The sequence below is a fragment of the Rhinolophus sinicus genome, linkage group LG10, assembly GCF_036562045.2.
Source record: "Rhinolophus sinicus isolate RSC01 linkage group LG10, ASM3656204v1, whole genome shotgun sequence".
Lineage (NCBI taxonomy): Eukaryota > Metazoa > Chordata > Mammalia > Chiroptera > Rhinolophidae > Rhinolophus > Rhinolophus sinicus.
This window is the reverse complement of record NC_133759.1, coordinates 68,364,378-68,390,710: the sequence shown is the minus strand read 5'-3', so window position 1 is coordinate 68,390,710 and position 26,333 is coordinate 68,364,378. Positions and strand designations below refer to the sequence as shown.

Here is a 26,333-nt window from a genome sequence, read left to right as displayed (position 1 = left end):
TTGCCCAAGAAAGTGAAGCCTTGTTTCCTAAAGATCAAGAGAAGGGGGTGTACTTGTCCTACCCACCCAGCAAAGACCTTACTCCTCCTCCCAGGGCCCGCTCCTTGCCCTAGGTCTCCAGGACTGCCATCGATAGAGCTGTGTCCCCCCAAATTCACATCCACTTGACTCTCAGGATGGGACCTTCATTGGAAATAGGGTCTCTGCAGACATACTGTTAATGACCTCAAGATGAGAGCATTCAGGATTGTGTGTGGATCCTACATCCCATGACAGGTATCCACACAGGGACAGAGGGGAGAAGACATGGAGAAGGGAGAAGTCACGTGATGAGAGAGGCAGAGACAGGGGTGATGCAGCTGCAAGCCCAGGGATGCCGAGAGCACTGGCAGCTGGGAGAGGCAAGAAGGATCCTCCCCCAGAGCCTCCAGAGGGAGTGTGGCCCTGTGACAGACACCTTCATCTTGGACTTCTGCCTCCACACCTGGAGGCCGACAGGGACTCTGGTAGAGATAAGAGTCTCGAGGCTCACACGGCCGTCCCAGGAGCACAGTTCGAGGGTGTGCTGTGACAAAGGCCAAGCTGGAGGTTGCCGACATCATGAGAGAACCCATGCAGCCACTCAAGTGACCAGGGACCTCAGATGGGGTCTCTGCACATGAGAGCTGTGGCCTCACCATGTTTGAATGGGTTGAGCTAGATTGTGCCTGGTCTGTGAGAGATACTCAACTCCCTCAACACCCATGAACCCAGACCCTCCTGCCCCAAACTCCTCCCTGGGGCTCTACTCCCCGAGCTCTGCACCCTCAGGCTCATCTTGTTCATTCTCCTCCCACAGACCCTCCCCTCCCTCAAGCTTACCAGAACCACTCTGAAGTCAGCGGACTGAGACGGGCTATAATTTAAAATACGTTTATTTAGTGTTTCCATTTATTTCTGGTTCTGTTACACAAAGCCGTTAAATAAATACATTCTCCAAGTCACTCGAGTACACACCTACTCGCTATACAGATGAGGTAGAGAAGTGGGTAGGCTCACAGTAGAGTCTGAACAGAGAGGAGAGTTGTGTGTGAATGCCCCCTCTCCTCCTGCCCACTGGACTTGGCCAAACCAAGCCTGGAACTCTGCACAGCCGGTGGGGAGCAGGTGGCCGGGACCCGCCAGGCCCTCAGCGTGGCTGCCTGCCCGCCCACCCCCGCGGCCCCCAAAGAGGCTGAACCTGGGGCTCTGGCCCCACCACAGATGCGTTTTCTTCTAGAGATCCTCTCCCACACGGAAGAGAAGTGTTAAGGAGAGACTCTATCAACGGGAGTTGCTTCTTTGCTTAGCAAGACATTCTGATATATATTTATATATAAACAAACCAGCCAGCAGACGTTTTCAGTCTGCCTTGTTTAAAAAAATACTTTTCTTAATATTTATGATAGAGCTAAATGTGGTATTTGATTAAAAAAAAATCCTTCCTCTGACTTGCAACCTTTCCAGACCCAGTAGTGACTGGTTAGTCTTGTCGCAGGAGCATGCCACTCTACCTGCTCTGGGCCCCAGCAGGTAGGGATGCATAGGGAGACTGGGACGTATCCCAGCCTACCCCCACCCTGTCCAGACAGGCCTACAGGGACCGAAGGGCAGGCCCACGCCACCTGTCACCACGGAGCCCACCTGGCTCCCTTCCAGGGACGGGCGTCCCCACAGCCCCATCAGCACAGTAATTCACGGGGTGTCCTCTGAACCACAGGAGAATAAACTCTACTATTTACACTATAAAACAGGGACAAAAAGACCCACATCAACATAAATAGGTTTTCTTTTAAAAAACACAGTCCCCTGGGGTTCCTGGAGCCTCCCTAGAACTCCGAGGAATGCCCTAGCTCAGTAGTTCCCGCGTCTGCAGTGCCCACAGCCTTGGAGCACACCCACCCAGCTAAGGACAGGCCCAGGGCAGAGGCCCCAGAGCCAAGGCTGCCATTCATGCTGAGGAAGGGCACAGGGTGGAGGCCACACCCCAAACCTCCCACAGACTATGCCCACACACACACGAACAAATGCTCACGGACATGCATGCATGCACACATCACCTGTACTCACACACATATGCAGTAGCACACACATGCACATGCTCACACAAGATGAATGCATCCACATACATACATGCACACCCATGCAGACATGCCTATGTTCTCATGCACACACTTGCACATACACCACACATGCAGATATTACACATGTTCACACACAAGCATGCACATGCACTCGCATCACACATACAAATCATGCACACTGCAACATGCATACACACACACATCCACAAGCATGCAACCATGCATGCACACACGTGCACACACTCAAACCAAACCAGGTCAGTGTAGGCCATCCTTTTCCCCTTCCTGCAAAGACAACATTATGGCCAAGGAGAACAGCCTTCCGTTTGCCAAATCCTGGCCCCAGACGTTCTCCATCCATGTCTGTCCCCACTGGGCTTCCCCCACAATGACACAGAGCAAGCTGTGCCTTCTTTGTGAAATGAACCCTCCAAGGGGCTGGCCCTGCTCTTCTGTCCATGCACACCCCCAGGGGAGGGCAGGTTATCCTCTGCCACCCCTGGCCCCAAAATCTGCATTTTTAGGGCCAAAATGCAGGGTTGTGTGCCCACAGGCACCCTTCCCAGGATGACCTCTGTGGGGGCAGCCGGCCTGGACTGGGACCTGGCTTCCGGAAGCCCTGAGGGAGCTGGCCAGACACAGCTTGCTTTAATTCTTCAAAACAACCACCACAACACCTCTCTTGACTTAGTGGTTTCAAACACAAAGCAGATCAGGCAAAGAAGTCGGGGGCGAGGTGGGGAGGAAAGGACCCCTCCAGACCGGAGGAGCCGCAGCCTGGGACACGGCAGGGACAGAGAAAATAATTACTATATATTAGTTAAATAAAAATAACTTAGAAGTCACTGATATCACTCCAAAGAGAAATGCTGGATGTCAGAGGGGGTAGCAGTGTCCCCACACCTGGTCGGCCAGCCGTCCCTCTCCTAGTGGTTTGACTCTGCCTAGAGCTGGTGCAGGGCAGCCCCCAGGCTGCCACACAGGCCCTGTGCGGTCACAAAAGTGCACCCGCGCCCCTCAGAGGGAGCCCAGGTGGTGAGGGGCACCAGGACGCAGGAATTGGAGTCTCAGGGACAGACACAGCCTGGAAAGCATCAGTGCAATGCTGTCGGTCCCGGGGAGGAACAAGCAGAGGGGATGCGGAGGTCAGACCAAGCCTTTCAGTGGACACGGAGGGGCAGAGACAGCCACCCAGCTTGCCCCCAGCTCCTGACCCCCCTCCTTCCCAAATGTGCTGGGGGCACCGGGCCCGGGGCTCAGCCTGCAGGTGGCGCTGCACACATGGCCATGGTGCTAGCCTTTGCAGGTGTAGACTTCCTCACGCTGGGTGCACTGTCTGCACTCCACGTAGCAGCACCAGCGCACCTGGCACTGGCAGGGCCGTGTCACCACCCGGCTCTGCGTGTTGTGGCCACGCCCACAGCAGATGCTCTCGCAGTTCTTCTCGCGGTGGCACCTGCGGCCAGCGGTGCCAGGGGAGAAGCGGCCAGCTAGGCAGAAGCTAGGTGAGTCATCCAAGTGCACGAGCTCCGGCGTGCGGGGCAGAGGGTCGCCGCCAGTCCCTGTGGCCCGGCCCCGTGGTGGTGAGATGGCACCAGCCTCTCCAGCAGCCTCGTTGGTAGTACTGCCCACCTTGAGAGCTGTCTCATACTTGTGCTTTAGGCGCTTGCCCACCTCATGGAAGGGTGCCAGCTGCCGCCAGCATGTCCGCACGGTGCAGGAGCCTGACACACCATGGCACTTGCATGTGGTCTCCACTCCGGCCTTGATCACCTGGAGTGAAGGAGGGCGGGAGGTGAGCATGAGGGCCACGCCTGGCAGGACAGAGACCAGACCCCACGGACGACCCCAGAGGGACTGAGACCAGCACCCAGCCCGGGACCAAACCCCATGGCCCTCAGACCCAGGCACAGCCCAGGGGGCCACCACCACCCATCACCCAAGCTCCCTGGCTTGCCCCCTCAGCCCTCCCCTTTCAAGCCACAGATCCCCTAGGATAGAAGCCCCATGGCCAGCAGTGTGGCCTCCAGAGCAGCTACTATAGCACCTGTAGCCCTGTGGAGACGCTCCCTTCCTGCCCCTATGTCCCTCCTGCAAGGGCAGGGCACACTACCCTGCAGCCCTGCCATCAGCACCCCATCGGCCAGGACCTAGCAGTCTTCTCTCTGGAGCACTGTACTCCAGTAGGCAGGACTGGCCACTGGAGTCTACAACTGAGCTGACCATGTCCCTACCTAAGCATTGGGACCTGTTGCTACAGCACATACAGGTGCCACCTGACCCAACCCAGACTGGGTCCTTCCCCTCCCAGCACTTGGATGCCGCCTGCAAAGCCAGGAAGTCAGGCCAACTGCCCCAGTGGGCCTCCTGATGGACTGCCCACACAGGAGTCCCTGGAGAAATGTGAGGAGGAAGGGCAGGGAGGCCCTCCCCTGTGGCCCAGCCAGGCCTGAGCCCCCAAGAAGGGCCACCCAAGGGGACTAAGAAACATAGCTGCTCTTTGGCCAGGCAACAAGAGTCATATTTAATGACACCCTGCTCAGATTCACTGACAAGTTTAATTAAAACGCTGCTTACCCAAGCCTGGAGCTAATGGAGCACTTTTCATATTCTGACTTTTCATTTATAGCTTACAAAAAGCGAGTGCAAGGGAAAAGAGCCTTGCCTGGGGGATTTAATCTGCCCACAACCCTATCCAGAGGGTAGAAGGAGGGAGGGAGCTCCCATCCATGACTCAGAACTCCAGCTTGTCAATAAAGAGGCTAAGAGCAGGCTGGCTCTAACTCCATCCCCCAGGCTAGGGTTCCACATTCCCAGCGGCCCGACTGTCCCAGGCCCTAGCTAAGCCTGAGGGGCATTTGGTGGCCCAGATCACTCGGGGACTAAGGGGGCAGTGCTCCATCCACAGTGAGGACTATGGTACAGACCTGTCTCCTTCTCCAGTGGTTTGGGCCTGGAGCCAAGGGACTGCAGGGAGGGTAGACGGGAGTATGAGCCAGGTCCCCCCAGGCCCAGCTGCACCTGCAAGCCAGCAGCCCCAGAAGGGCCCAGGCAGAAGGCCAAGACACTGCTTTTCCTAAGTCTCCTAAGCTGGGTCCCCTCAGGACAGAGTCCTGGCTGCAGATAAGATCCCTGAGGCAGAGGCACCCCCGCATACACTTGGGCCAGCCACACCCCAGCCCTTCCCTCAGACCCGTGGCCTGCACATTTTCCAGACTGCTTCCACCTATGTCCCTAGTGACAGACTGCCTGCCCTAAGATGCAGCAAGCAGCACCCAGTCTGCCTTCCTCCTGGATAGATGGTGCCCACCATAGAGACCCTCTTAGTGGCCTTGACCACCCAAGGCCAGATGCAGACAAGCACAGACCCACCTAGCTCCTCCCCAACCAGCAGAAAGTAAGCCTTCCAGTTCTACTTCTCCGTGGGAAACCTAAGGACACGCTCTATGGGAGACGACAGGCACCCCCCATGACAACTAGCATCTTCATCTATCTGGCAGGTAATGAGCCTTATAAGCTAGAAGACTCACGGATCCTGGATGTCACCACATGGCTGGAACTAAAGCACAGAGGCAGTAGCCCCTACCTCTTCCCAGCCCCCTCAGCGGTCTCTGAGCCGAGTCTGCCTCAGGACCACCACCACCAACACTCTCCTGTACCCCACCCCGGCCTCCCCTCCACACCCCTACCCCTGCGCCCCACCCCGCCCCGCTTGCCTTCACACCCACGAGGTTGTTGTGGAAGTCCACACGGGCACGCAGGTCCTTGCTCGACCGCCGGCCCAGGAACTCCTTGACGAACTTGCTGCTGTACTTGAGGTTGTCCCCACAGCCGCCCCACTGCCAGGCCTCCCGGTTCTCTAGGTCAGGGGCCTCATCACAGGTGCAACGCTCCATGCGGCCTGCACTGCAGGCCTTGGCCAGTGCATGCGTCAGGCCAGCAGAGGAAATGGCGTAGAGGAAGGCAGTCTCCTTGAAGCCTGTGGGGGTAGCAGGGCCAGTCAGCAGCCGCAGTAGCCCAGTCACTCTGTGCGACCAAACCACGGTATTCCTGATGAAGCCCTAAATCCCTGACAGCTGGAGGAACTTTCTGGTATTCAACATTGGGGTGGAGGGCATACCTGACTGGGCTAACTGTGCACTGGGGCAGGAGGCTCTCCTACATACCCCAGAAGGAAGAATCCAGAGGCACTGTGGCCATGTCCCAAGACCAGAGATCCCATCCATCCGGTTCTTCCAACCATCAGAATGGCCCCAGGGGCCCTCAGGGAGTCCTGCCTGGGCCTCAGGTTCGTTTGTTTATTAGTTTCAGGTGTACAAAACAATGTACTAGTTAGACATTTACACCCCTCACAAAGCGATAACTCCCCTCCCCCAAGCCTACTACCCTTGACATTGTATGTAGCTGTTATAATTCCACTGACTCTATTCCCTATGCTGTGCTCCACACCCTGTGAGATATGTATATATGTATATATATATATACATATATATGTGTGTATATATGTATACATACACATATACATTATAGTTGACATAAACGAGCCCATTGAGAGGCTCAGATGAGTCCCCAGCAGCTCCCACATATGGAAGAGACACGAAAGATGAGGCTCTGTGCTCTGGGCACCAACTGGGCCCCTGCTACCAGTGCCTTGGCCCTGGGTCTTGGCCACTCACATGTGGCAAGAGCCATCAGAGCTGCCCAGGGCCTGTCAAAGCTACCAAATGCCCCTAGTCCTGCCAGCAACTGCTCATGCATGTGTAGGGGGGGGGGGGGCAGGAGAGTGTGGCTGGCGGAGTTGGGAAGGGCCGGGGGCAGGAGCTAGTTCCTGGGTCTGCTCCTACAACCCCCAGCTCCTCTCCCTTGACCTCGGACCCCTTCAACAGGTGGTGCACCTGGGCCGGGGCCCCCCCGCCCCGCCTTTGGCGCACCTCGCTTAAGTAGGCTGGCCCGATAGCGGCCTTCCAGGGTGCAGTTCCAACGCTCGAAGCGGAACTGGTATTGACACTCAAGCGCACTCATGCTGACCGCCTCCACCAGCGTCTCGGCCACGCCTGGGTCCCGACGGCACATGCGCCGCTGCTTCCGCTCCAGCTTCAGCCGGTCGCAGGCCTTGTAGTGTGCCTGCACAGCCGCCTCGGGCTCCAGGGTCAGCGGGAGGATGGTCAGGGGCTCGCTGCCAGTCAGCCTGTGCAGAGAGGCTGGGGTGAGCACGGCCCCAGAGGAAGAGCCATCACGCACGCACGCGCACACGCGCACACGCGCACACGCGCACACGCGCACACGCGCACACGCGCACACGCGCACACGCGCACACGCGCACACGCACGCAGGAAGGGGCGCAGGAGGCACACCTATTCCCTAGCCTGATTACCTACAGCTGAAGAAGCCCTGCTCTAGGACGTCCACCTCTGCCGTCCCCAGCTGAGGGTGGACCCTTGGGGAGGGTCCTCGCACACTCCCCAACAGCCTGCGCACATGGCCCCTTGTCCAATGGGGTCTCCCAGAAAGCCTGTGCCAGACCAGGCCTCCCCGTCCAGGCCCCAGGTGATACTGGGAAACTGCCTGATTCTCCTGCAGCTCCACCCAAGGCCCTAGCCCACTGAATCAGTAGTCTGCCCTCTGATCTGCCTGCCCACCCCATCCCCCACCACCTGCTCCATCCAGGGACTGATCTTCTGTCTGCTACCTGCTCAGACCCACTGGCCTCAATGTCCCCAGATAGACAACTCCACATCTGGACCCTAGGCATGTCCATGTCTAACCAAACCCAGACCCTCAGCCCTAGGGAGGGAAAGATGGTCACCTGGACAGGGGCAGGGCTCAGGGCCCCCAGGCGAGCATCTTTGGAAACAAGCCCCCCACCCCAGCCCACCCACGGAAACCAGGTGTCCCCAGACACTGGACACACCCCCATGCCCATTCCCCCTCCTGCTGCCTCTCTGAAGGCCCCTCAGGGCACACTGACTCTGAAAGCCACAGCTTCTGCAAAGAAAGCGACCTGGGCCCTCTTAGAACCCCACCCTCTACCAGATCCCCAGTGGTGATGCTCTTCTGGGGACAATCTGGGTACTGCTTTTCAAAGCCTCCCTGCTCCTGACCCCCCATTACCTACCACAGCATGGCCTCTCCCAGGCCTTGTCAGGGGTGGGGGCGTCTACTTTGCTGAGAGCCTGGCCTGGCCCCCAGTCTCTGAAGGGGTTGCACCTGCCTCACCTGCTTAGGTCAGCTCTCAAGGGCAGGAAGCTCAGGGAGGAGCTGGGGGAGTATTCTGTGGGGACATCAGGGCAGAAGGCCCCAGGGTGCAGATGGGAGCAGGCATGTAGGCGGGAGCAACAGGCATCCCTGCACACACAGCCTGGAAGGTGAGGCCACACAGGCCCCAGAGCAAGGATGCACCACCCCTCCCCCCACTCCACACTCTGGTACATTGAGAAACCCACCTCAGGCCTGGGCCCTGCTAGCCCTGTGCTCAGAGCCAGCAAACAGGGGCTGCCACTGCCTCCTGAGACCTGGGGTGCCAGCAAGCATAGCCCCAGTGGAGTTCCCACCAGCTCCAGTCCCTACAGATGTCACTGCAGGGGCGGCCCACCTCTCCCTGAATGATGCTCTGAGCCAGGAGCCCACACACACAAACTCCCACCCCACCCACCCCCGTGTGCAGTGGGAGGCCAGCATGGGTGGGGGCTGCGGTAAAACCCAAGGTCCCAAAGGCACAGGAGGGACACCGAGTGGGTAGCCCAGCGATGTGGACAGAGACAGCATGGCCTTTGGGGTGAAGGCGCCTGTGAGCTCCAAGCTGGGATGCTGAGCTAGAGAGGTGGCGGGTGAGGGAGGAAGCTAGCATGGCAGCCAGTGACCTGTGCCAACACCCCAGGGGTTAGGGCTTCATGCCCAAGGGCACAGGGACACAGTGACTGACATGGGCGGCTTCATGGACTTCCAGGCCTTCTGCCCGAACACAGCTGCTGAGGCGGGCAGGGAACAGGCAGGGGCCCATAGACCCCGTGCTGGAGGCCGGAAGAACCACGCTCCCCACACAAAGGCAGCTCACATGGTGGAGACTTGTCCCCAGACAGGAATGTCAACAGCTGTGCCCAGAACCGGTGCCAGGCGGCGGAAACCCTGCAGCCTCCAACCTGCACGACCCAGGCTGGATTCCCTGAGATTAACCAAGCTCCAGGCAGTGCGAAAACATTCCAGCATCCAAGAGGACCCCCTATGGTGGGGCCAATCTGGGGGGACCTGGGGCCAGGCTAGAAGGGGCAGCTGTGAGTGTGAATGGGGACAGGGGAAAGACGGTGTGCCACACTGCTTTCCAGTCCAGGGAGGTCTAGGGCAAGGGTCGTCCCCCCCCCCCCGCCGAGCCATGCTGCTTCCCAGTCCAGGGAGGTCTAGGGCAAGGGTCCCCCCCCCCCCCGCCGAGCCATGCTGCTTCCCAGTCCAAGGAGGCTGAGGGCAGGGGTGCCCCCACACCCAGGGCCACCTGCATCCATACTGCCTATGTGGGTTGAGGACAAGGTTCCCAAACCCACCTCATCAGGACCCCATTGTCCACAATGCACATGGGGGCTGAGGGCAGGGGTCCCTCCACCCACAGGTAGCGTGAGACTGGAACCCTACTGCAGCCACACTGCTCTGCTCCCAAGGCCATACTCAAACCCACAGCTAACATCGTAAGAAAAATATTTTTCTTTAAGATCAGGAACAAGACAAAGATGACCACTCTCACTACTGTTATTCAACATAGTGCTGGAAGTCCTAGCCATAGCAATCAGACAAGGCAAAGAAATAAAAGGCATCCAAATCAGAAAAGAAGAAGTGAAACTCATTATTTGCAGAGGACACGATACTATATATAGAAAACATTAAAGATTCCACCAAAAAACTATTAAACTAATAAATGACTTCCATAAAGTTGCAAGATACAGAATCAATACACAGAAATCGATTGCATTTCTATACACCAATAATGAATAATCAGAAGAATTAAGAAAACAATCCCATTTGCAATTGCATCAGAAAGTATAAAATACCTCAGAATAAATTTAACCAAAGAGGTGAAAGACCTCTACACTGAAAACTATACAATACTGAAGAAAGAAATTGAAGACACAAATAAATGTAAGAACATATCTTGCTCATAGATTGAAAGGATTAATGTTGTTAAAATGTCCATACTACCCAAAGCAATCTACAGATTCAGTGTAATCGCTATTAAAATACCAATGGCATTCTTCTCTGAACTAGAACAAATAATCCTAAAATTTATATGGAACCATTAAAGGCCCAGAATAGCCAAAGCTATCTTGAGAAAGAACAAAGAGGGAATTATCATGCTACTTGATACCAAACTATACTACAAGGCCATAGTAATCAAGACAGCATGGTACTGGCATAAAAACAGACACACAGATCAATGGAACAGAATAGAGAGCCCAGAAATAAATCCATGCTTACATGGTTAACTAATCTTGACTAAGCAGGCAACAATGTGCAATGGGGTAAAGACAGTCACTCCAATAAATTGTTCTGGGAAAACTGAACAGATAAACGCGAAAAAAAAAAAAAAAAAGAAAGAAACTAAACCACTTCCTTACACCATATACAAGAATCAACTCAAAATGGATTAAAGACTTAAATGTTAGACCTGAAACTATTAAACTCCCAGAAGAAAACATAGGGAGTAAACTCTTTTACACTGTTCTTAGTTAAAAAAAAAAAAAATGTGTGTGTGTATATATATATATATATATATATATATATATATATATTTGCTTTATCTCCTTGAGTGAGTCAAAAAAAAAAAAAAATGGGACTACATCAAACTAAAAAGTTTCTTCAAAGCAAGGAAAACCATCAACAAAACAAAAAGACATCCTACTGAATGAGAGAAGGTATTTGCCAATAATATATCCAATAAGGGATTAATATCCAAACTATATAAAGAACTCATACAATTTAACACCAAAAAATCAATACAATTAAAAAATGGGCAAAGGACCTGAGTAGACATTTCTCTAAAGAAAACATACAGATGGCCAATAGACATATGAAAAGATGCTCAACATCACTAATTATCAAGGAAATGCAAGTAAAAAACCACAATGAGACATCACCTCACACCTGTCAGAATGGCTATCATCAATAAATCAACAAACAGGTGTTGGTGAGGATGTGAAGAAAAGGGAACCCTCGTGCACTGTTGGTGGGATTGCAAATTGGTGCAGCCACTATGGAAATCAGTATGGAGGTTCCTCACAAAATTAAAAAGAGAGCTGCCATATGATCCAGCAATTCCACTTCTGCGTATTTATCCAAAGAAAACAAAAACACTAATTTGAAGAGATATATGCATCCTTTCATTATTACTAGCAATACAGAAGCAACCTAGATGTCCATCAACAGATAAGAAGAAGAAATAGTACATACATACAATGGAATATTATTCAGCAATAAAAAAGAATGAAATCTTGAAATCTGAGACAACATGGATGGACCTAGCAGGTATTATGCTAAGTGAAATATTATACTAAGTCAGACAGAGAAAGACAAATACCATATGATCTCACTTATATGTAGAATCTTAAACCAAAACAAAATGAATAAACAAAACAAAAACAGACCCATGATATAGAGAACAAGCTGATGGTTGCCAAAGGGGAAGGGGTGAGAGATAGAAACAAGTAATAATAATAAAATAGCCAAAGCAACTTTAAAAAAGAAGAACAACAACAAAGCTGTAGGGCTAACAACACTACCTGATTTCAAGAATTATAAAGCTCAATAACCAAGAAAGTATGGTGTTGGTGTCAACATAGACAAATAAATCAAAGAAACAAAATACAGAATCCCAGAAATACATCCATACATACATGGGAAACATATTTTTAAAAAAAATAAATGTGCAAAAGCAACTTAGTACAGAAAGAATAATCTTTTCAATAAATGGTACTGGAGCAATTAGATAGCCATATGCAAATAAATAAGTAACTTTGATTCACACTTTGTACTATATATAAATATTAACATATTAACTCAATATGGATGGCAGAAAATTGTAGACCTAAATCTAAAAACTAAAACTTTAGTACTTCTAAAAAGAAAACAACAAAAGGCAAAAGGGAGGGGAAGAGGGAGGGAAGGAGCAGAAGGCCTTGTGCTCAGGAGTTTCTGAGTCCCTCCCTGCCAAGGTCAGAGGGAACCACTGTCCAGTCGTCGCAGTGACCATGGTGGACACAAACGTCCTACAGGAAGGGTAGTAGTCCACCACCCCACCCTACCCTGGCCCAGGGATGGCTACCTTTACATTCTCTTCATGGTGTCTTCCCATAAACAAAAGTTATTAACTTTATTGTACCTCCATTTTCAGCCTTCTCCTGTCTGTTATTTCTCTCATTTTAGCAACCCACCCACACTCCAATGTCACGAATACAGTACCCAAAATATATCCTCCAAAAGGTCCCTGTCTTGCTGTGCACCCCCACCAGGAAGTGGGGACCTTCTGCCTTGTCATGTGCTCTCCATATGCCCAAACTCACAGGGGAGACGACGGCGCCCTAAAGGCTGGCCGAGCACTACAAGGCCAGAGACGGCATCAGCATGCCCACAGAGCCAGACCACTCACACTATACCAGAAAGACTACCATCTTGCTTGAAGATCTGTTAAGATAGCTGGTATCACCCCCATTCAGGCAAGAATGACAGCAGGCGTCCCTGTCTACTCCTGGTTTTAAAGGGAAGCTTTTGCCATTACACTCTTAAGCATGAGGTTTGCCAAGTGTCTTCTACTTGCCCTTGTATCACGTTAAAGACATTCCCTCTGCTTTTCATTTGCTAAGAGCTTTTTAAAAATCATAAATGGATGAACTTCATCCCTGCAGGGATGAATGTCATCCCTGCACCTCTCGGTACATGATTTTTCTCCTTTGATCTGCTAAATGTGGGAATTCCCACACTGGACACCAAGTAACCCTGGAGTGATGGGTTTTAATGGTGCTGTGTGTGGGCCCTTTGCATCTGTGTTTGTAATTTCTTCTCTGTGCTCTTGCTGCTGAGTTTAGGTGCTTTAGCAAGTGCTCTTTTTAAAATTTCCTGAAAAAGTGCGTCAGATTAGAATCGTGTCTTCTTAACTATTCAGTAGAACTTGCAGTGTCTTCCTAACTATTCAAAAGAACTTGCCATGACGCAATGCAAGTTGACCTTTCCTTGGTGGAAAAATTTCCTTTCTGACCCAATTTCTCTCCTTTTTTTCTAAACAACTTCATCAAGATATAATCCATGTACCACAGAATTTAAAGTACACAACTCAGTGTTTTGTAGGATATTCACAGATATGGGCAAACACCACTGTTAGGACAGGGATCTCCAGTGCTCTGCCATTGTTACTAAATGCTATTGTTAACTGTTAAAATGTAGCACAGTATTTTGCAGATGCAGCTGTAACCAGGATGAGTTTGACAGAACCCAACCCATAAGTATAGCCAACTGCAAAGAAGAAATCATGTAATTAACCAAATAGTGTATAAGCAATGGCTAAGTCTCTTACAAAAGACAGACCTTAGGATGTGAATCCGGCTCCTTTACTTGCTGCAAGTCAATAAAACTACTTAACAACAACCACTTCTCATTCTTGAATGGAACACCCCAAGCAGCAAACCCCTTGAGTTTGGAAACACCACCACAGTCAATTTTAGGATATTTTCATGGCCTCAAAAAGAAACGCCATACCCTTTAGCAATCAACTTCCACCCCCTCCCCCAGCCCCTGGCAACCACTAACCCACTTCCTGTCTCTGTGGATTTGCCTGTCCTGGACGCTTCATATAATGGAATCACACACTATGTAGCCATCTGTGTCTGGCTTCACTCACTGAGCACAATGTTTTCAAGATCCATCTATGTTGTAGCCATGTCAATGCTTCACTCTTTTTCATTTTCAAATAATGTCCCACTGTAAGATGCAGCACATTCTGTTTTGTCTTCAGCTGATGGACATATGAGGTGTTCACTCTTTCGCTCTTATGTACAATGCTACTATGACCACTCACGTACGAATTGGTGAGTGAACATGCTTCATTTCTCGTGCGTATGTCCCCAGTGGAACAGCTTGGTCATAGAAGAAATCCATGTTTAATTATCCAAGGAACTGCCAGAGGGTTTCCACAGCAGCCTCACTACTTACATTCCAATGACCTGATTTCTTTACTTACTGTGGGTTTAGTCGACATTTCTCTATCTTGAGTCTGTTTCTGTTACTTTTCTGGTTTTCTCCATTTCCTCTGAATTTTCAGTTTTATTGGCTTGAAACTCTTCATTACGTTCCCTTGCTCTTTTCTGTAGAATCTGTGTGATGCTCCTCATAGCAGGACACATGCGAGCCTCCTCCTCACAGTCTCCTCAGCATTTCCAAGACCTTCTTCACAGAAACAGGTCTGTTCATCTCTAATGCATGTTTGTTTTTTATTTTGTTAATTTCTGTACTACTACTTTATTCCTTCTTTGGGTTTAGCTAAACTGTTCTTTTTCACTGCTGTGACAGACGCTGTCTCGTCATCATTGGTATATAGTTAGTATATTAGCTAATAGGCCAAGGGTTAATAGGAGTGTAGAGTTAAAGTGAAATAATATTACTAGACTGGATGTTAGAAGAAGGGCGGATAAGGCTCCTGTGAGTGGTCAAGGGCTGGGGTTAACCATGTGGTATGCGTGGGTCTGGTGGGTTATTAGGTGTTGTCGTGTAGGTAGAGGCTGACTAGCAGTGTGAATACGTAGGCTTGGATTAGGGCGACAACGAATTCTAAGATTGTTAGTAGGATGAGAATAATAAATGTAATGAAGGCAGTAGCTGTGCTAATGCTTAGCAGGGCTAGTGTGGCACCACCAATTAGGTGGATTAGGAGATGTCTGGTGGTGATGTCCTTGCTGAGGGCTCTCAAGCTTCTCCCCACTTCGAAAATATGCATTTAAGCTGTCACTGTCACTGCTTCAGTCTCTCCAAAATTGTACCCTCAGGACACCAAAGAAGAGCTTGGGTCACAGCCTCAGGTCACTGTGCACAGCCTGGGTCATAGCTCAGGTGATTATATTGAGCCTTCGTCACAGTGAGCCCTTTACTCTCATTTCCCTCTTCATCTTATGGCCCAGAGTCAGTGTGTGCTCTCTCCATCCTCTTTCGTTCTCTCTCCTTACATCCTGTGTCTCTCACACATGGCCTATAATGTAATGTTAATTTATGTACTACTACTTAATTCCTTCTGTGGAATAGAGGAGGACCCGACTACAACCCTGTCACCTCAGCTTTATGCCTGAGGCCTTAATTCATCTTTTCTACTGGCCATGGCTGTTTTATTTCTTTTTCTCCTCTCTAGCCCCCATTATTATTATTATTATTATTATTCCATACTGTCTTTGTAATTTGAAGTTTTACAGATTCACAGATACCCTCAAATTTACTCGATTCTGTAACTTACCCACATGAGGCACGGTCAGCACTGTCCCCTCTGGGCAATAGGAGGCCTGAGAGCACAACCACTGTCGCTGGGCTGTATGCTGTTGTGTATTCAGTTCTACTTTCAGGACCTGACAAGAGGTTGTTCAGCGCTGCCTACCTCCGCTTCAGGCAACTGTTGCTTCACTTCATTTGTTCCCACGTCCAGAGGGCAGCAGGGCCATGGCCCAGGCCTGAGCTGTGCGTCTGGGTTCCTTCAAAGTGACTCTCAGTGTCTCTGAAAATGTCTGTATGTCACCTCACTCTGGACAGATATTTTCTTTCACACACTGAGTGGACTGTCTGATGGTGTCTTCAGTGGACTATCAGCCCTAGGAGGTAACCTGCATCTTGTTTGTTCTGACTGTTTCATGATTCTGTCCCCGGTGTTTCTCACTTCCAAGTCATGACATTCTGGAATGAGTTTTCATGCTTTAGCTTGGGGAGGCACGGGGCCTCTTGGATCCCTTTGATTGCTCCCAGCAGTTTCAGGAAATCCTTGGCCATTCTCACCAGACACCGCCCTGTCCCCACCTCGGGGCCCCTTGTGAAGACACAGGGCCTTGGCTCTGCCCCAGGTCTCTCGTCCTGTGTTCTGTGTGTCTCCTGCCCATGCTACACCCCAGTAATTTCTCCTGATCTACCTTCCAGTTTGCTAATTCTATTCGTCAGTTTCTAATCTGCTTTCAAATCAGTCTATTACTCACATTTTTCCCCAGTTCTACTTGGTTTGTCCAGGCTTGCTGAGTCTGTCCATGTGTCTCATTCCTTGCAGACAGTGAGACCTACTTCGTGCTATACACTGACCGACCTGCTGCCATTGTTTGGGCAGGGCCTTGGTTCCATTTCCATGTGCACCCAGTGGTCCCAGACCCTACTTGTCACCATACTTCAGAAACTGTTTGCAGAAATAATCTGAAGCAGAGGATAAGAGGACCCAAAGTCACGCCCACCCAGAACCACAAAACGTGACCTTCTTTAGAATAAGGGTGTTTGCAGATGCTATCAGAATAAGGATTTGGAGACAAGATTGTCCTGGATTAAGTCCCATGCTGCCAAGGGCCCACCCCACTGACTTCCTGCAGCAGCTCTGCAGAGACCCCACCCCAGCCCCATAGAGAACAGGAAAGAAACTATGGCAAACAGAAAGTCTGGGGACACCCATGCCTCTCTGAGGGCCAGGCCTAAGGCTGTCATGCAGATGCTTGGAGACAGGGGCCACCCCTCTGAGCATCCTGTCACATCTGCCCCCAAGGGCAGCCAGGTGGCAGATGGGGGGTGGGGGTACAGGTGTGGCCCAGGTGGGGGCTGGAGGCGTCCTTGTCCTTGGGGTCCCAATCCTGAATGGCCCAGCCAAGACCAGCCCACCTGCCCAGTGCCTCCACTCTGAGTGCTTCGTTCTGTCCTGATGGGGGTTGAAGGGGCAACAGATTCTGATAGCCCTTCCTCCTGCCAACAGGCCTGGCCACCCCAAGGGCCACCCTGCCCGCAAACCCAGCTCCCCAGGCATGGGGAGCCAAGACCCTGAGTTGGGCGGAGGGGAAGAGGCTGGAGTTCCAGAAGCCACAGTGCCCTGCCAAGGAAACCTCAGCCCCACCAGACGGCGTTTAATTTCTGTGTGAATCAAATTCAAAACAAATTCCAGCGCTGAGACACTGGTTCTGAGATTAACCCTCTGTTCTCCCACAGCTTGCAGCCTCCCACCCAGCACATACATGGCAGGGACGAGGGTGGGGTGGACGCAGACACTGAGGGAGTCTGGGGTCTTTCGAGGTTTCCACCGTCACTCGTGCCCACTATGCCAAGGAGGCCAGGGCAGGAGGCTGTGGACAGGAGGGCAGCCCCACACAGACAGGCTGCTCACGCTGGGGCAGGGACATTGTATCAATGTGACTGTCACCTCCATCGTCTGGGAGAGCTGCCAGACCCTGGCTTCCCCACCTAACAGGGCCCCAGTATTCAAGAGCCTCAAGAGTTATCAGTCAGCCTCCAGGTCTGTCACTGACCAGCCACCCGAGTGGAGCTCCTCACCTGGCCACCCTGGGGTCAACTGGCAGGCATAGGACTCAGCAAACTCCAAGACAGTGGGACCCACCAGATGGCGTTTCATTTCTGTGTGAACCAAATTCAAAACAATTTCCAGTGCTGAGACACTGGTTCTGAAATGCCTAAGAATGTCCCCGTCCACCCTCAGTGGCCCCCGGAGCAAACAGAACCTGCAGAACCCCCAGGCCCTGTGGGCTATCAGCTGACTGGCGCTTCTTCAGAGCAGGATGCTAGAGCCCACAGTGTGGGTGGGGGGGGGGGGGTGTCCTGTGGGGCCCTAGCTTCACTGATGGCTGCGAGGAGAAGACGGGCAGTGGTGGCTTCATGGAGGAACCAGAGCAGCCAGGCCACCTCTGTGTCCCAGTCACCGCTCTCCAGGACTCACAGGTTGCCACAGACCTACAGGGATGTCACACGAAGGGGCAGGCAGGACACCAGGAAGGCTCTCAGAGAGCCACAGGGGGGAACCTCGTCTCGGCCGCCACAGAGTCCCTTCGATGACTAGCTTCCTTCCTGGGGCTGGCTTACCAGGTGCTGGGCACAGACAGGGTGGCCGGGGCTGGGAGGGAGTGGCTGTGACACGCTCTGGTCTGGAGCCCCTGGCAGCTTCTCCTCACGGGCCAGACCACTTCCCTGGCCGCGTCTACCTCAGGTATCGCTAAGAAAAACAAACGCAGCTTGAGGCTTGCCTTTTTCCATTCCCTCGTCCGGCTGCTGGTCTCGAGGTACAGGGCCTGCCAGCTGGGCGGCCGGGCTTCCTCCTGCGGCCAGAGGCACCAGGCCAACAGAGAACCGCTGGGAGGGGCAGAGGAGGATGAGGGCTGGTCCGTGGGTCACAGAGCCTGGCGGCCTAGTGCCACCCAGGTTGGGGCCTGCCCTTCTACAGAGGCCTCAGCACAGCCACCTGCCAACAAAACTGGCCCAGCCCACTGACATCCCTTAATGATTAGCCCTCACCAGAAAGCAGGCTGGTCATCACCCAGCCCAGGCCACAGCACAGCCTCGTACAGCAGAGCCCTGAACGCTTGCCTCACACCTGGGCCCTGGGGACTCCAAGGGCCCCTCTGCTCCTCAGCACAGTGCCCACGCCACCTGCAAAGCCAGCATCCAGACGCCCAGGTTGGTGGTCTGCTGCACCTGGCCCACTGTCTGCGCACCTGAGGCCAGCAGGTATGTGCAGCAAGCAGATGTCAGGGCCAGGGGTAGTGGAGGCTGGCCTGCCTGGTGAATGTCTTGGATCCCACAGCAGGGCCAGGGAGTAGAGGGGTGAAGAGACCCCCATGGACCCAGCAGTTTGGAAGAGACCCCATAAGGGACCACCCTCTTGGCCTCTCCAGAGGTGAGCTATAGCTACAGTAAAGAGTGACGCTACTAGACTGTCCTCTGGCTTCCTGGAAGAGGTGACAGCTGAGGCCACCCTGGGAGCATGGCGGCCCTGCTCCCTCCCTACCTCTCCTCCAAGCGGGGCCTGGTCTTACCCACTTCCCAGACAACTGCACCTCCTCCAAAACCCCCCACAGCCCACTGAGCTAGGTGGGCACCGCAGAGGCACCCACCGCTCATATCGACAATACACAAAGGGACCCAGTGTCCCCCCAGACCAGGATTAAGGGGGCCAAGTGCCGGCCTCTGACAGGTGTCGTTTTTCTGCAGCCAGGAGAACCAAGCCAGGCCCTTATCAGCTCATCGCTCCTCCCGAGTCCAGGGCCCACGACCCACCGGGAGGAATCGTGTATGCACATTCTTTCCCAGGAGAAAAGCTACCCACACACTTCTCCTATTGTCCTCGACATTGAGAGGCCCCTGGGCAGGCGGCAGGCGGTTCCCTTGGCTGGGGCCACCCTGGAGCCAGGGCAGGGTCCCGCTGGTGCCCGAGGTACTGGAGTCGTCAGGGCCACAGTAGCCAGGACAGGAGCAAGATTAGGCCAGCTGTCTCCGCCCCCCGCCCTTGGCCCCCCCATCCAGACAGCCGCCGGCTGTGGCAAGACGTCTGCTCACACAGCTGAGGGAGCCAGGTGGCTGTGGCTTCCTCCTCACCTCAGGCCCAGCGCAAAGCCTGTGCACAGCACCACCGCTTGTCACGAGGTCCAGCCCAGAGCCCCATCCTGGCCCCATGCTCCCACCTGCCTCTATCTGGTCTCCGTATAGGGGGGCCAGGGCAGAGCTCCCAAAGGCCTGTGGAAGGGGACCAGGGCAAGCTGGGGCTGGCAGGGTGGGATTCCATGGCCCCCCAAAGCAGACTGGCCAGGGATAGACACTGGAGACCAGAGATGCAGGACGCAGCCAGTCTCCCCAAGGGATCGCCTTGGTCTGCCCACCTACTCCTTCCACATGCCTCCCCACTTCTGACCCTGACCCACAGGTTGGGAGGCCAAGTCACCTTAGTCCCTCTGCTGGCCTCGGGAGTCCTGAGCCATGAGCACTGGCAGAATCCCCCCTCCTTTTCAGGCTGGAAGCCAGGCCCCTCCACAAACCACCCTCCATCCTTCCTTGACCTGACTGACACCGCCCCCAAGCCCATGGCCCCCACCCTTCACCCTCCTTGCTTGCTGCTCAGAGGTCTCACTCACAGGCCACATTTAAGGGGCCTCAATGGTCTCCCTGTAGCCCCTCAACTGCCCTAGACACAGCGATAAGACCCCTTGCCTGGGCCTCCTCCCCCTCAGCTCCTGGTGCAGGACCACCCCCTCCCAACCCCCTGGGGTACACTCTGCTTTCCGTGGTTCTCCCTTCAATGCTGGATCCAGCACAGCTGTCCTGAGGTGGGTCTCTGTAGACAGCATCCGCCTGTCGCCCAAACTCTTGCCTGCTCAGCTGCAGGCACCATCACCCCTAGTTCCTGGGCGGGAAGTCACTGAGGACCCCTCCCTCGCCACCAGCCCCTCCTTGGTCACCCACAGGTGAGCCTGAGCCCCCAGCCCCACAGACAGCCCCCTGTGCCCTGTTGACTGTCCCATTCTCTCAGCAGCACCCCATCTTACCCCTCGTCCCCTCATAGGCCCATCACACAGCCTCATCATTCTACACCAGGTTCACTCCTCCAACCCCAGCAAACTGCCCTCTCTCTACTTTCCAGGGACCAGCTGAACACCCCACCTCCAAGCAGCCAGCAGGCATGTGGCCATATAAGCCCCCAAGCTGGGCACCAGGCTGGGTACACGGAGAAAGAGAGAGAGCCATCAGCTCCCTGACACCATATCCACATCACCCGTGACAGCAGACCCTCCAGGGCAGCCTCCTTAGCCAGGTCCCCCACCAGGCTCCTATACCAGGCTCTAGTAAATGAACGACCACCTGCACCCTGACTCCCCCCAAAGTCAGGCCGAGTCCCTGTGCAGGGACAACAGCATGCTGACTCACGGGTCATGAAACCAGGCTCTCCTCAGTCCAAGAAAGATTCAAAATATATAGAGCTCTTACAACTCAACAACGAAAAGAGAAAACCAAAACCTGGGCAAAGGAACAGAAAAGACATTTCTCCAAAGAAGACATACAGATGTTCAATAAGCCTATGAAAAGGTGTCACTTCACCATTCACCCAGGGACTTGCAAACAAAAACCACAGCGAGAAAGCACTCACACCCACCAGGATGGCTGGAATAAAAAAATTTTTAAAAATCAAAAATTATAAAACCAGAGAATAACAAGTGTTGACAAGGATGTGGGGAAACTGGAGTCCTATCTATGCACTGCAGGTGAGAGTATAAGATGGTACAGCCACTGTGGAAAATAGTTTGGTGATTTCTCAAAATATTAAACAGAATTATCATGTGACCCAGCAATTCTACTTTTGGTGTATACCCAGAAGAATTGAAAACATACGTCCACAAAAAATTGTACACAAATGTTCACAGCAGCATTACTCACAATAGCGAAGTGGTAGGAACAATCCAAATATCAACTGATAAACGGATGAGAAAACCTGCATTATGTCCATCCCACTGAACAGCATTCAGTCACAAAAAGGGACGAAGCACTGATTCAAGCTACAGCACGGATGAGTATTGAAAACGTTATGCTAGGTGAAACAAGCCAGACACAAAAGACCACATATCGTATGATTGCGTTTATATGTCACATCCAGAACAGACAAATCCAAAAGACAGAAAGTGGATTAGTGGTTGCCAGGGGCTGGGAGAGGGGGATGGGATATGAGGTTTCTGGGATGATGAAAATATTCTGGAACTAGATACTGGTGCTGGCTGCACAACCTTGTGGATGTACTAAAAACCACTGAACTGTATGCTTTAACAGGGTGAATTTACAGGATGTGAATTATATTTCAATAACAAACAGCCTCAGCCCTAAAGCCCACTTGCCCCCTCCCCCCCATTCACAGTGATCCAGAGCGCCTTGGCTGCCTTTCAGACCATCTCTGAGCATCCCTCACGTGCTGATGTCTGCCCTGGGTGGGTGAGCCCTCAGTGCCATGTGAGGTACTGCCTCCTCCAGGCAGGACTCGGGCTGCCTGGCCTGGAGAGGCAAGACCAGCCTATAGACCTCATGGCAAGTCCCCACTCCCCTAAGCTAGTCTATAAGTCCTTCCTAAAGAATGCAGGGTGCTGGAGCCAATACCACGAAAGAGTGTCAGGACTCATAATGCCCCTTCCTACTTCTTTTGAAGAATAACCACATTGGGAGTCTCGGGTCTCTGCTCGTCTGGGGCAGCCCCGATATGCAGGTGTAGTGGCCTCAGTGGGGGCCTCCGCTGGGGGCTGGCACACAGGGATCGTTAAGAAAAGGGAGGCAAGGTGCCCAGGTGCCAGGCAAGGTTCCCAACAAGCCCAGACCCGGCCCCAGCTCCATGCTCAGGAAGCACCAGGGCCTTTGCCCCAGGGTCTGGAATGTCCCTTCCTGAGCAGGTTTCAGAACACACCTGAGGATAATGCCAGGAGAGGGTCCAGGCGCTTGCAAGCCCCACCATCCAAGGCAGGCCAAAGCTTTCAGCCCACCCAAGTCCATAAGTCTGTATCCCCAACTCGCCAAGAGACCTTAGGCAGCCCTCCTGCTGGGAGCCAGCCTCCCCCTCCTTCCAAGAGGGCACTGGGCCAAGTCGTCTAGCCCCCCTCCACCCCCCAGCACAGGCATCTCCACAGCCCCAGGAGAACCAGATGGAAATGCCACCTGCTAACCACGGGAAGAGAGGAGAGCCCGTGGGCCGCCTAGAGGGTCCTGCCTAGTGGCCAGAGGCCAGAGGAGGGCAGCAGGAGCAGGGCTCTAGCTGGAAGGTTGGGTTGCAGCCTCAGGGAGGGGGCAGGGAGGGCTCCTGCCGCCCACGTGACCCTCCTCCAGGCCAGCCTCTCCTGGTTTCTGGGCTGTAACTGGAGCTGCCCTGCCTGCGAGCCTCCGTGCCAGGCAGAGATTTCGGAGAGGGGGAAGGGAGAAGAAGGCCTGGATCAGGTCCTTCCTCCTGTTCCCTCTGCCCTGCCCACCACACAGAGAGGCCCTCGGGCTCCAGCCTGGACCTGCCTGCCTTGAGCCATCTCTTCCTCCCTCTCCTCCTGCCCCTTTGCTGGGCCAAGAGAAAGGACCCCAGAACCGGCCCAGTGGTCACGGTGGGCCAAAGAGGCAGGCCTCCATACACAGCAGCGTAGTGCTGAGCCTGTGTCACCTCCTCTTCCCAGGCCTGGCCCCACCTAGGGAATCAACTCCAGTGCCTGACACGGTCGTGAGGTGCATGCTGAGAATAGACCCCTCTAGCACATAGTCCTCCCTCCTCTGCCTGTCCAGCTGGTACCGGGATCCTGCCGCCCTGGGGCCTGCATCCACCAAGCAGAGTCCTGACTCTCTTGTCTGGTGCCAGGGGTGTCTGTGCCCCCAGCAGAGCCAACTGTCCCCAGGGCAGCACATCTGCCTCCTATGAGCCTCACTTGATGGGGCCTTTGGGGCCAAAGCAGGACAAGAGGGCTGGCTACAAGAGCCACAGGGTTGCCAAGATTTCCCCACATGCCATGTGCCCACAGGGACTTCTTCCCTGAGGGAGCTAAAACACTGACACTAACTGCTCAAAGGCGTCCCCAGAGGTGCACAGTGCAGGGAGAGCAAAGACAGATGCTGGGGGGCGGGGGGCGCAGCTGGGAACCAGGACACCAGCTTCCCCTGGATCTCATCTACCCTGGGGAAGAGTGGGGTGGCAGCAGCAGAGAATCCCGGCACAGCAGAGCATAGCGGGTGCGGCACATGCAGACAAGCCTAGGGTGTGTCTGGAGCCTGGGGAACAGACCTGAGGCTGGGCCTGAACAGCAAGAAGGCACAGCTGGCTGACAGGCTGCTGTGACTCACCCGTGGACCTGCGGCCAGTCGGCCATCCTCTGACCCTCCCTCTGCCCGTGAGGGCGAGATGAAGGCTGCACAGATGGCGTATAGGGGCGTGCCAGCCTCCACACAGCCTGGGCCCCAGGAGGGCCAGACCCACAGGCAGCCAGGAGAGGGCTGCAGGGTGGGAACTCCAGGGAAGGAGACACGGAGCTGACCCTGGAAGACAACCCAGGAGAAAGGAACAGAAGGACAAGGGGAGGGGGGAAGAAAAACACAAAGGGAAAGTTTCCCATGAAAATATTTTATTTTCTTTGAGAACAGGATACACCTGCAGGGCTCCTCGCCCAGTCGGCCTCTCCCCGCCCTGGCGGTGCCACATTTCTGGACCAACAGGGCCCTCTGCCGGCCAGGCCGCCGCCCGCCGGCGCGGGGGCCAGGGGCTGAGGAACAGGTGACGGCAGAGGGCGGCGGCCCCGGCACGGCCGCAGGACGGCCAGGACAGGGGCCGGAGCGTGAGTGGGCCGCGGCTCTAGGGTCGGCGCCGGGTAGGAAGTGGGGAAGCTGGGGAGAGCAGGAGGGCTGCCTGCACGGTGCCACCGCGAACCTCAGTGTGCCCATTTGCGTAGCGAAGCGAGGGTCCCCAAAGGTCGCTGAGCTGGATATCCCCGATCTAGGAGCAAGGGGCAAGGAAGGGCAGGAAGGAACGGCGGAGAGGGACGCGCCAAAACCACGCACATTGCTGCTGCGGAGAAGCGCGTCGGGCAGCAACCCCCGAGAAGGCAGGCGGCGGCATTCACGGCCCCACCGGGCCCTGCGCTCCCGGCGGCTCCGGGTCCCACAGACGCGCTCTCGAGGGCCGGGGTCCGAGCGAACGTCAGAAGCAAAGCGCAAGAAAAATAAATTCCTCCAGCTTGAAGTTGGTTTTTTTTTTTTTCCTTTGGGGCTCAGTGAAAGGAACATCTGGATTTTGTACGTATTTTTTTGTTGTTGTTAAATTAACTTCTCGAGGAGAGAAAGGAGGGGGAAGCTGCGGGGGGGGGGGGGGGCAGGAGCCGGGAGGCTCCAGCCGTTTGGCAAGAATTCGGCGGCCTAAGGGACACAGGACCAGAGCTTGGTCCCCGAGCTCCAGGGAGCCCAGCGCTCGGCTGCGGTCTCGGCAGCAGCGACGACGACTCCGGAGTCACGGAGGACCGCAGTCCCACACCAGTCCGTCGGGTACGCGGGGCCCTCTCCGTGCTCACGGACCGAGCGACGCGCGCACCGCAAACAAACAGATCCAGGCAACCCCGCGGCCCCAGCCAGCCCTGCCCCACGCAACCGGCCCGCGCACCTGGTCTCCCCCGCCCCCGCGCCGTTTGGTCCCGGGCCCGCCCGCCCGCCGGGCCGCCAGGCACCTACCCGAAGTAGGCGGCCGAGGGGCGCAGCGCAGCGAGCAGCAGCGTCAGCGCGAAGGCCGCGGCCAGCCAGCGCGCCAGCAGGGGCCCATCCAGCATCTTGCCGCGCCTCGGCGGCTGACCATCGCGCTCCTGGCCCCGCGCAGGGCGCCCCGCGGCCACCGCCCTCTTATAGCGCCCGGAGCTCCAGGCCGGGGGCGGGGCCGCCAGCTGGGCCCGGCCCGCCTCGCCCGGGGAGGGGTCACGCCGGCGCCGGGGGCGGGCCGAAACCCGAGCCAGCACGCCCGCCGCGCCACCGCCCGGCCCCGCGGGCCTCGGGGCGCGTCCGGCGCGTGGGGAGGGGAAGCGCGCGAGGGGCGGTGGAACCTCGGGGACCGGCGGGAGGGGCGGGAGCGCGCAGCGGGCCGGGGGAGGGGACGCGCCCCCGGCTGGCCGTGGGGGCGGGGCCGGGGCGGAGCATGGGCGGCCGGGGATGAGATGGCGGGGGCGGTCGCAGGGCGGCCGGCGGTGTAGGAGCAGTGGGTGGGAGCGTCGGGGGAGCTGAGGGCGGGCTGGGGCTGGGGTGGGGGCGGTGGCAGGGTGGGTCGGAGTGGGCCCGGGGCGGAGTTCGAAGCCCGGACGCCCGGGAGTGGTGCCGCTGGGGACCCGGTGTCAGCCCCGAGATGGATCGCGCGCGCGTCTGTTCCCCGGGGGGTTTGGAGGAAAGGGAACCGGGATTGCAGGTGATAACCGCGCCCTTGGCATTGCCTGGCCGCTCAGGAAGCGAGGATGGGAGGGTGCGGGGGTGCTGTTCCCTGTTCTACTGGCCTGGGAATGAGGCCTCCTGGCCAGCTCAGGGCCAGGCCAAGGCGGTCAAGCTTTTGGGAGCTCTGTGTCCCCATTCTTAAATCAAAGGAGATGAGCTAGAGGCTGAGGTCACAGCTAGCGCTGATGCTCTGGTGATTCCTTTCTTGGAGCCTCTAAGCAGAGATTGTAGAAAGGGGGCTCCAGGGGATGAGGAGGCCTGGAGTGGGTAGAGGCACAAAAGAGTGGAGTCGGAGCCACT

The 26,333-nt window shown here is 54.8% G+C and overlaps 1 protein-coding gene and 1 long non-coding RNA gene across 3 annotated transcripts; one reads left to right on the top strand and one right to left on the bottom strand.

The window, feature by feature from the left end:
• Positions 1–896: 896 nt before the first annotated feature.
• WNT9A (Wnt family member 9A) lies at positions 897–25,637 on the bottom strand. 2 transcript variants are annotated; one of them, XM_074312170.1, is made up of 4 exons: positions 25,293–25,637; positions 7,034–7,290; positions 5,831–6,081; positions 897–3,875 (listed from the first exon to the last, which is right to left on the bottom strand). In XM_074312170.1, exons 1-4 carry the CDS (start codon positions 25,385–25,387, stop codon positions 3,396–3,398), a joined length of 1,083 nt encoding a protein of 360 aa, XP_074168271.1. In that variant the 5' UTR covers positions 25,388–25,637; the 3' UTR covers positions 897–3,395. The 2 variants fall into 2 exon arrangements, with proteins under 2 accessions (XP_074168271.1, XP_019575219.2); XM_019719660.2 differs by having other exon boundaries at positions 5,819–6,081; positions 25,293–25,634.
• On the top strand, positions 24,322–24,810 carry LOC141567091 (uncharacterized). Its single transcript, XR_012489488.1, has 2 exons — positions 24,322–24,439; positions 24,569–24,810. It is a non-coding gene; the product is annotated as an uncharacterized LOC141567091 (long non-coding RNA).
• Positions 25,638–26,333: the final 696 nt, after the last annotated feature.

Excerpts from the sequence above, each read along its gene's own strand:
- WNT9A (XM_019719660.2), bottom strand. The coding sequence starts at position 25,387 with ATGCTGGATGGGCCCCTGCTGGCGCGCTGGCTGGCCGCGGCCTTCGCG. Across the intron at positions 6,082-7,033 it reads GGCCAGCCTACTTAAGCGAG|GCTTCAAGGAGACTGCCTTC; the intron begins GTGCGCCAAAGG and ends CTACCCCCACAG. Across the intron at positions 3,876-5,818 it reads ACAACCTCGTGGGTGTGAAG|GTGATCAAGGCCGGAGTGGA; the intron begins GCAAGCGGGGCG and ends CCTTCACTCCAG.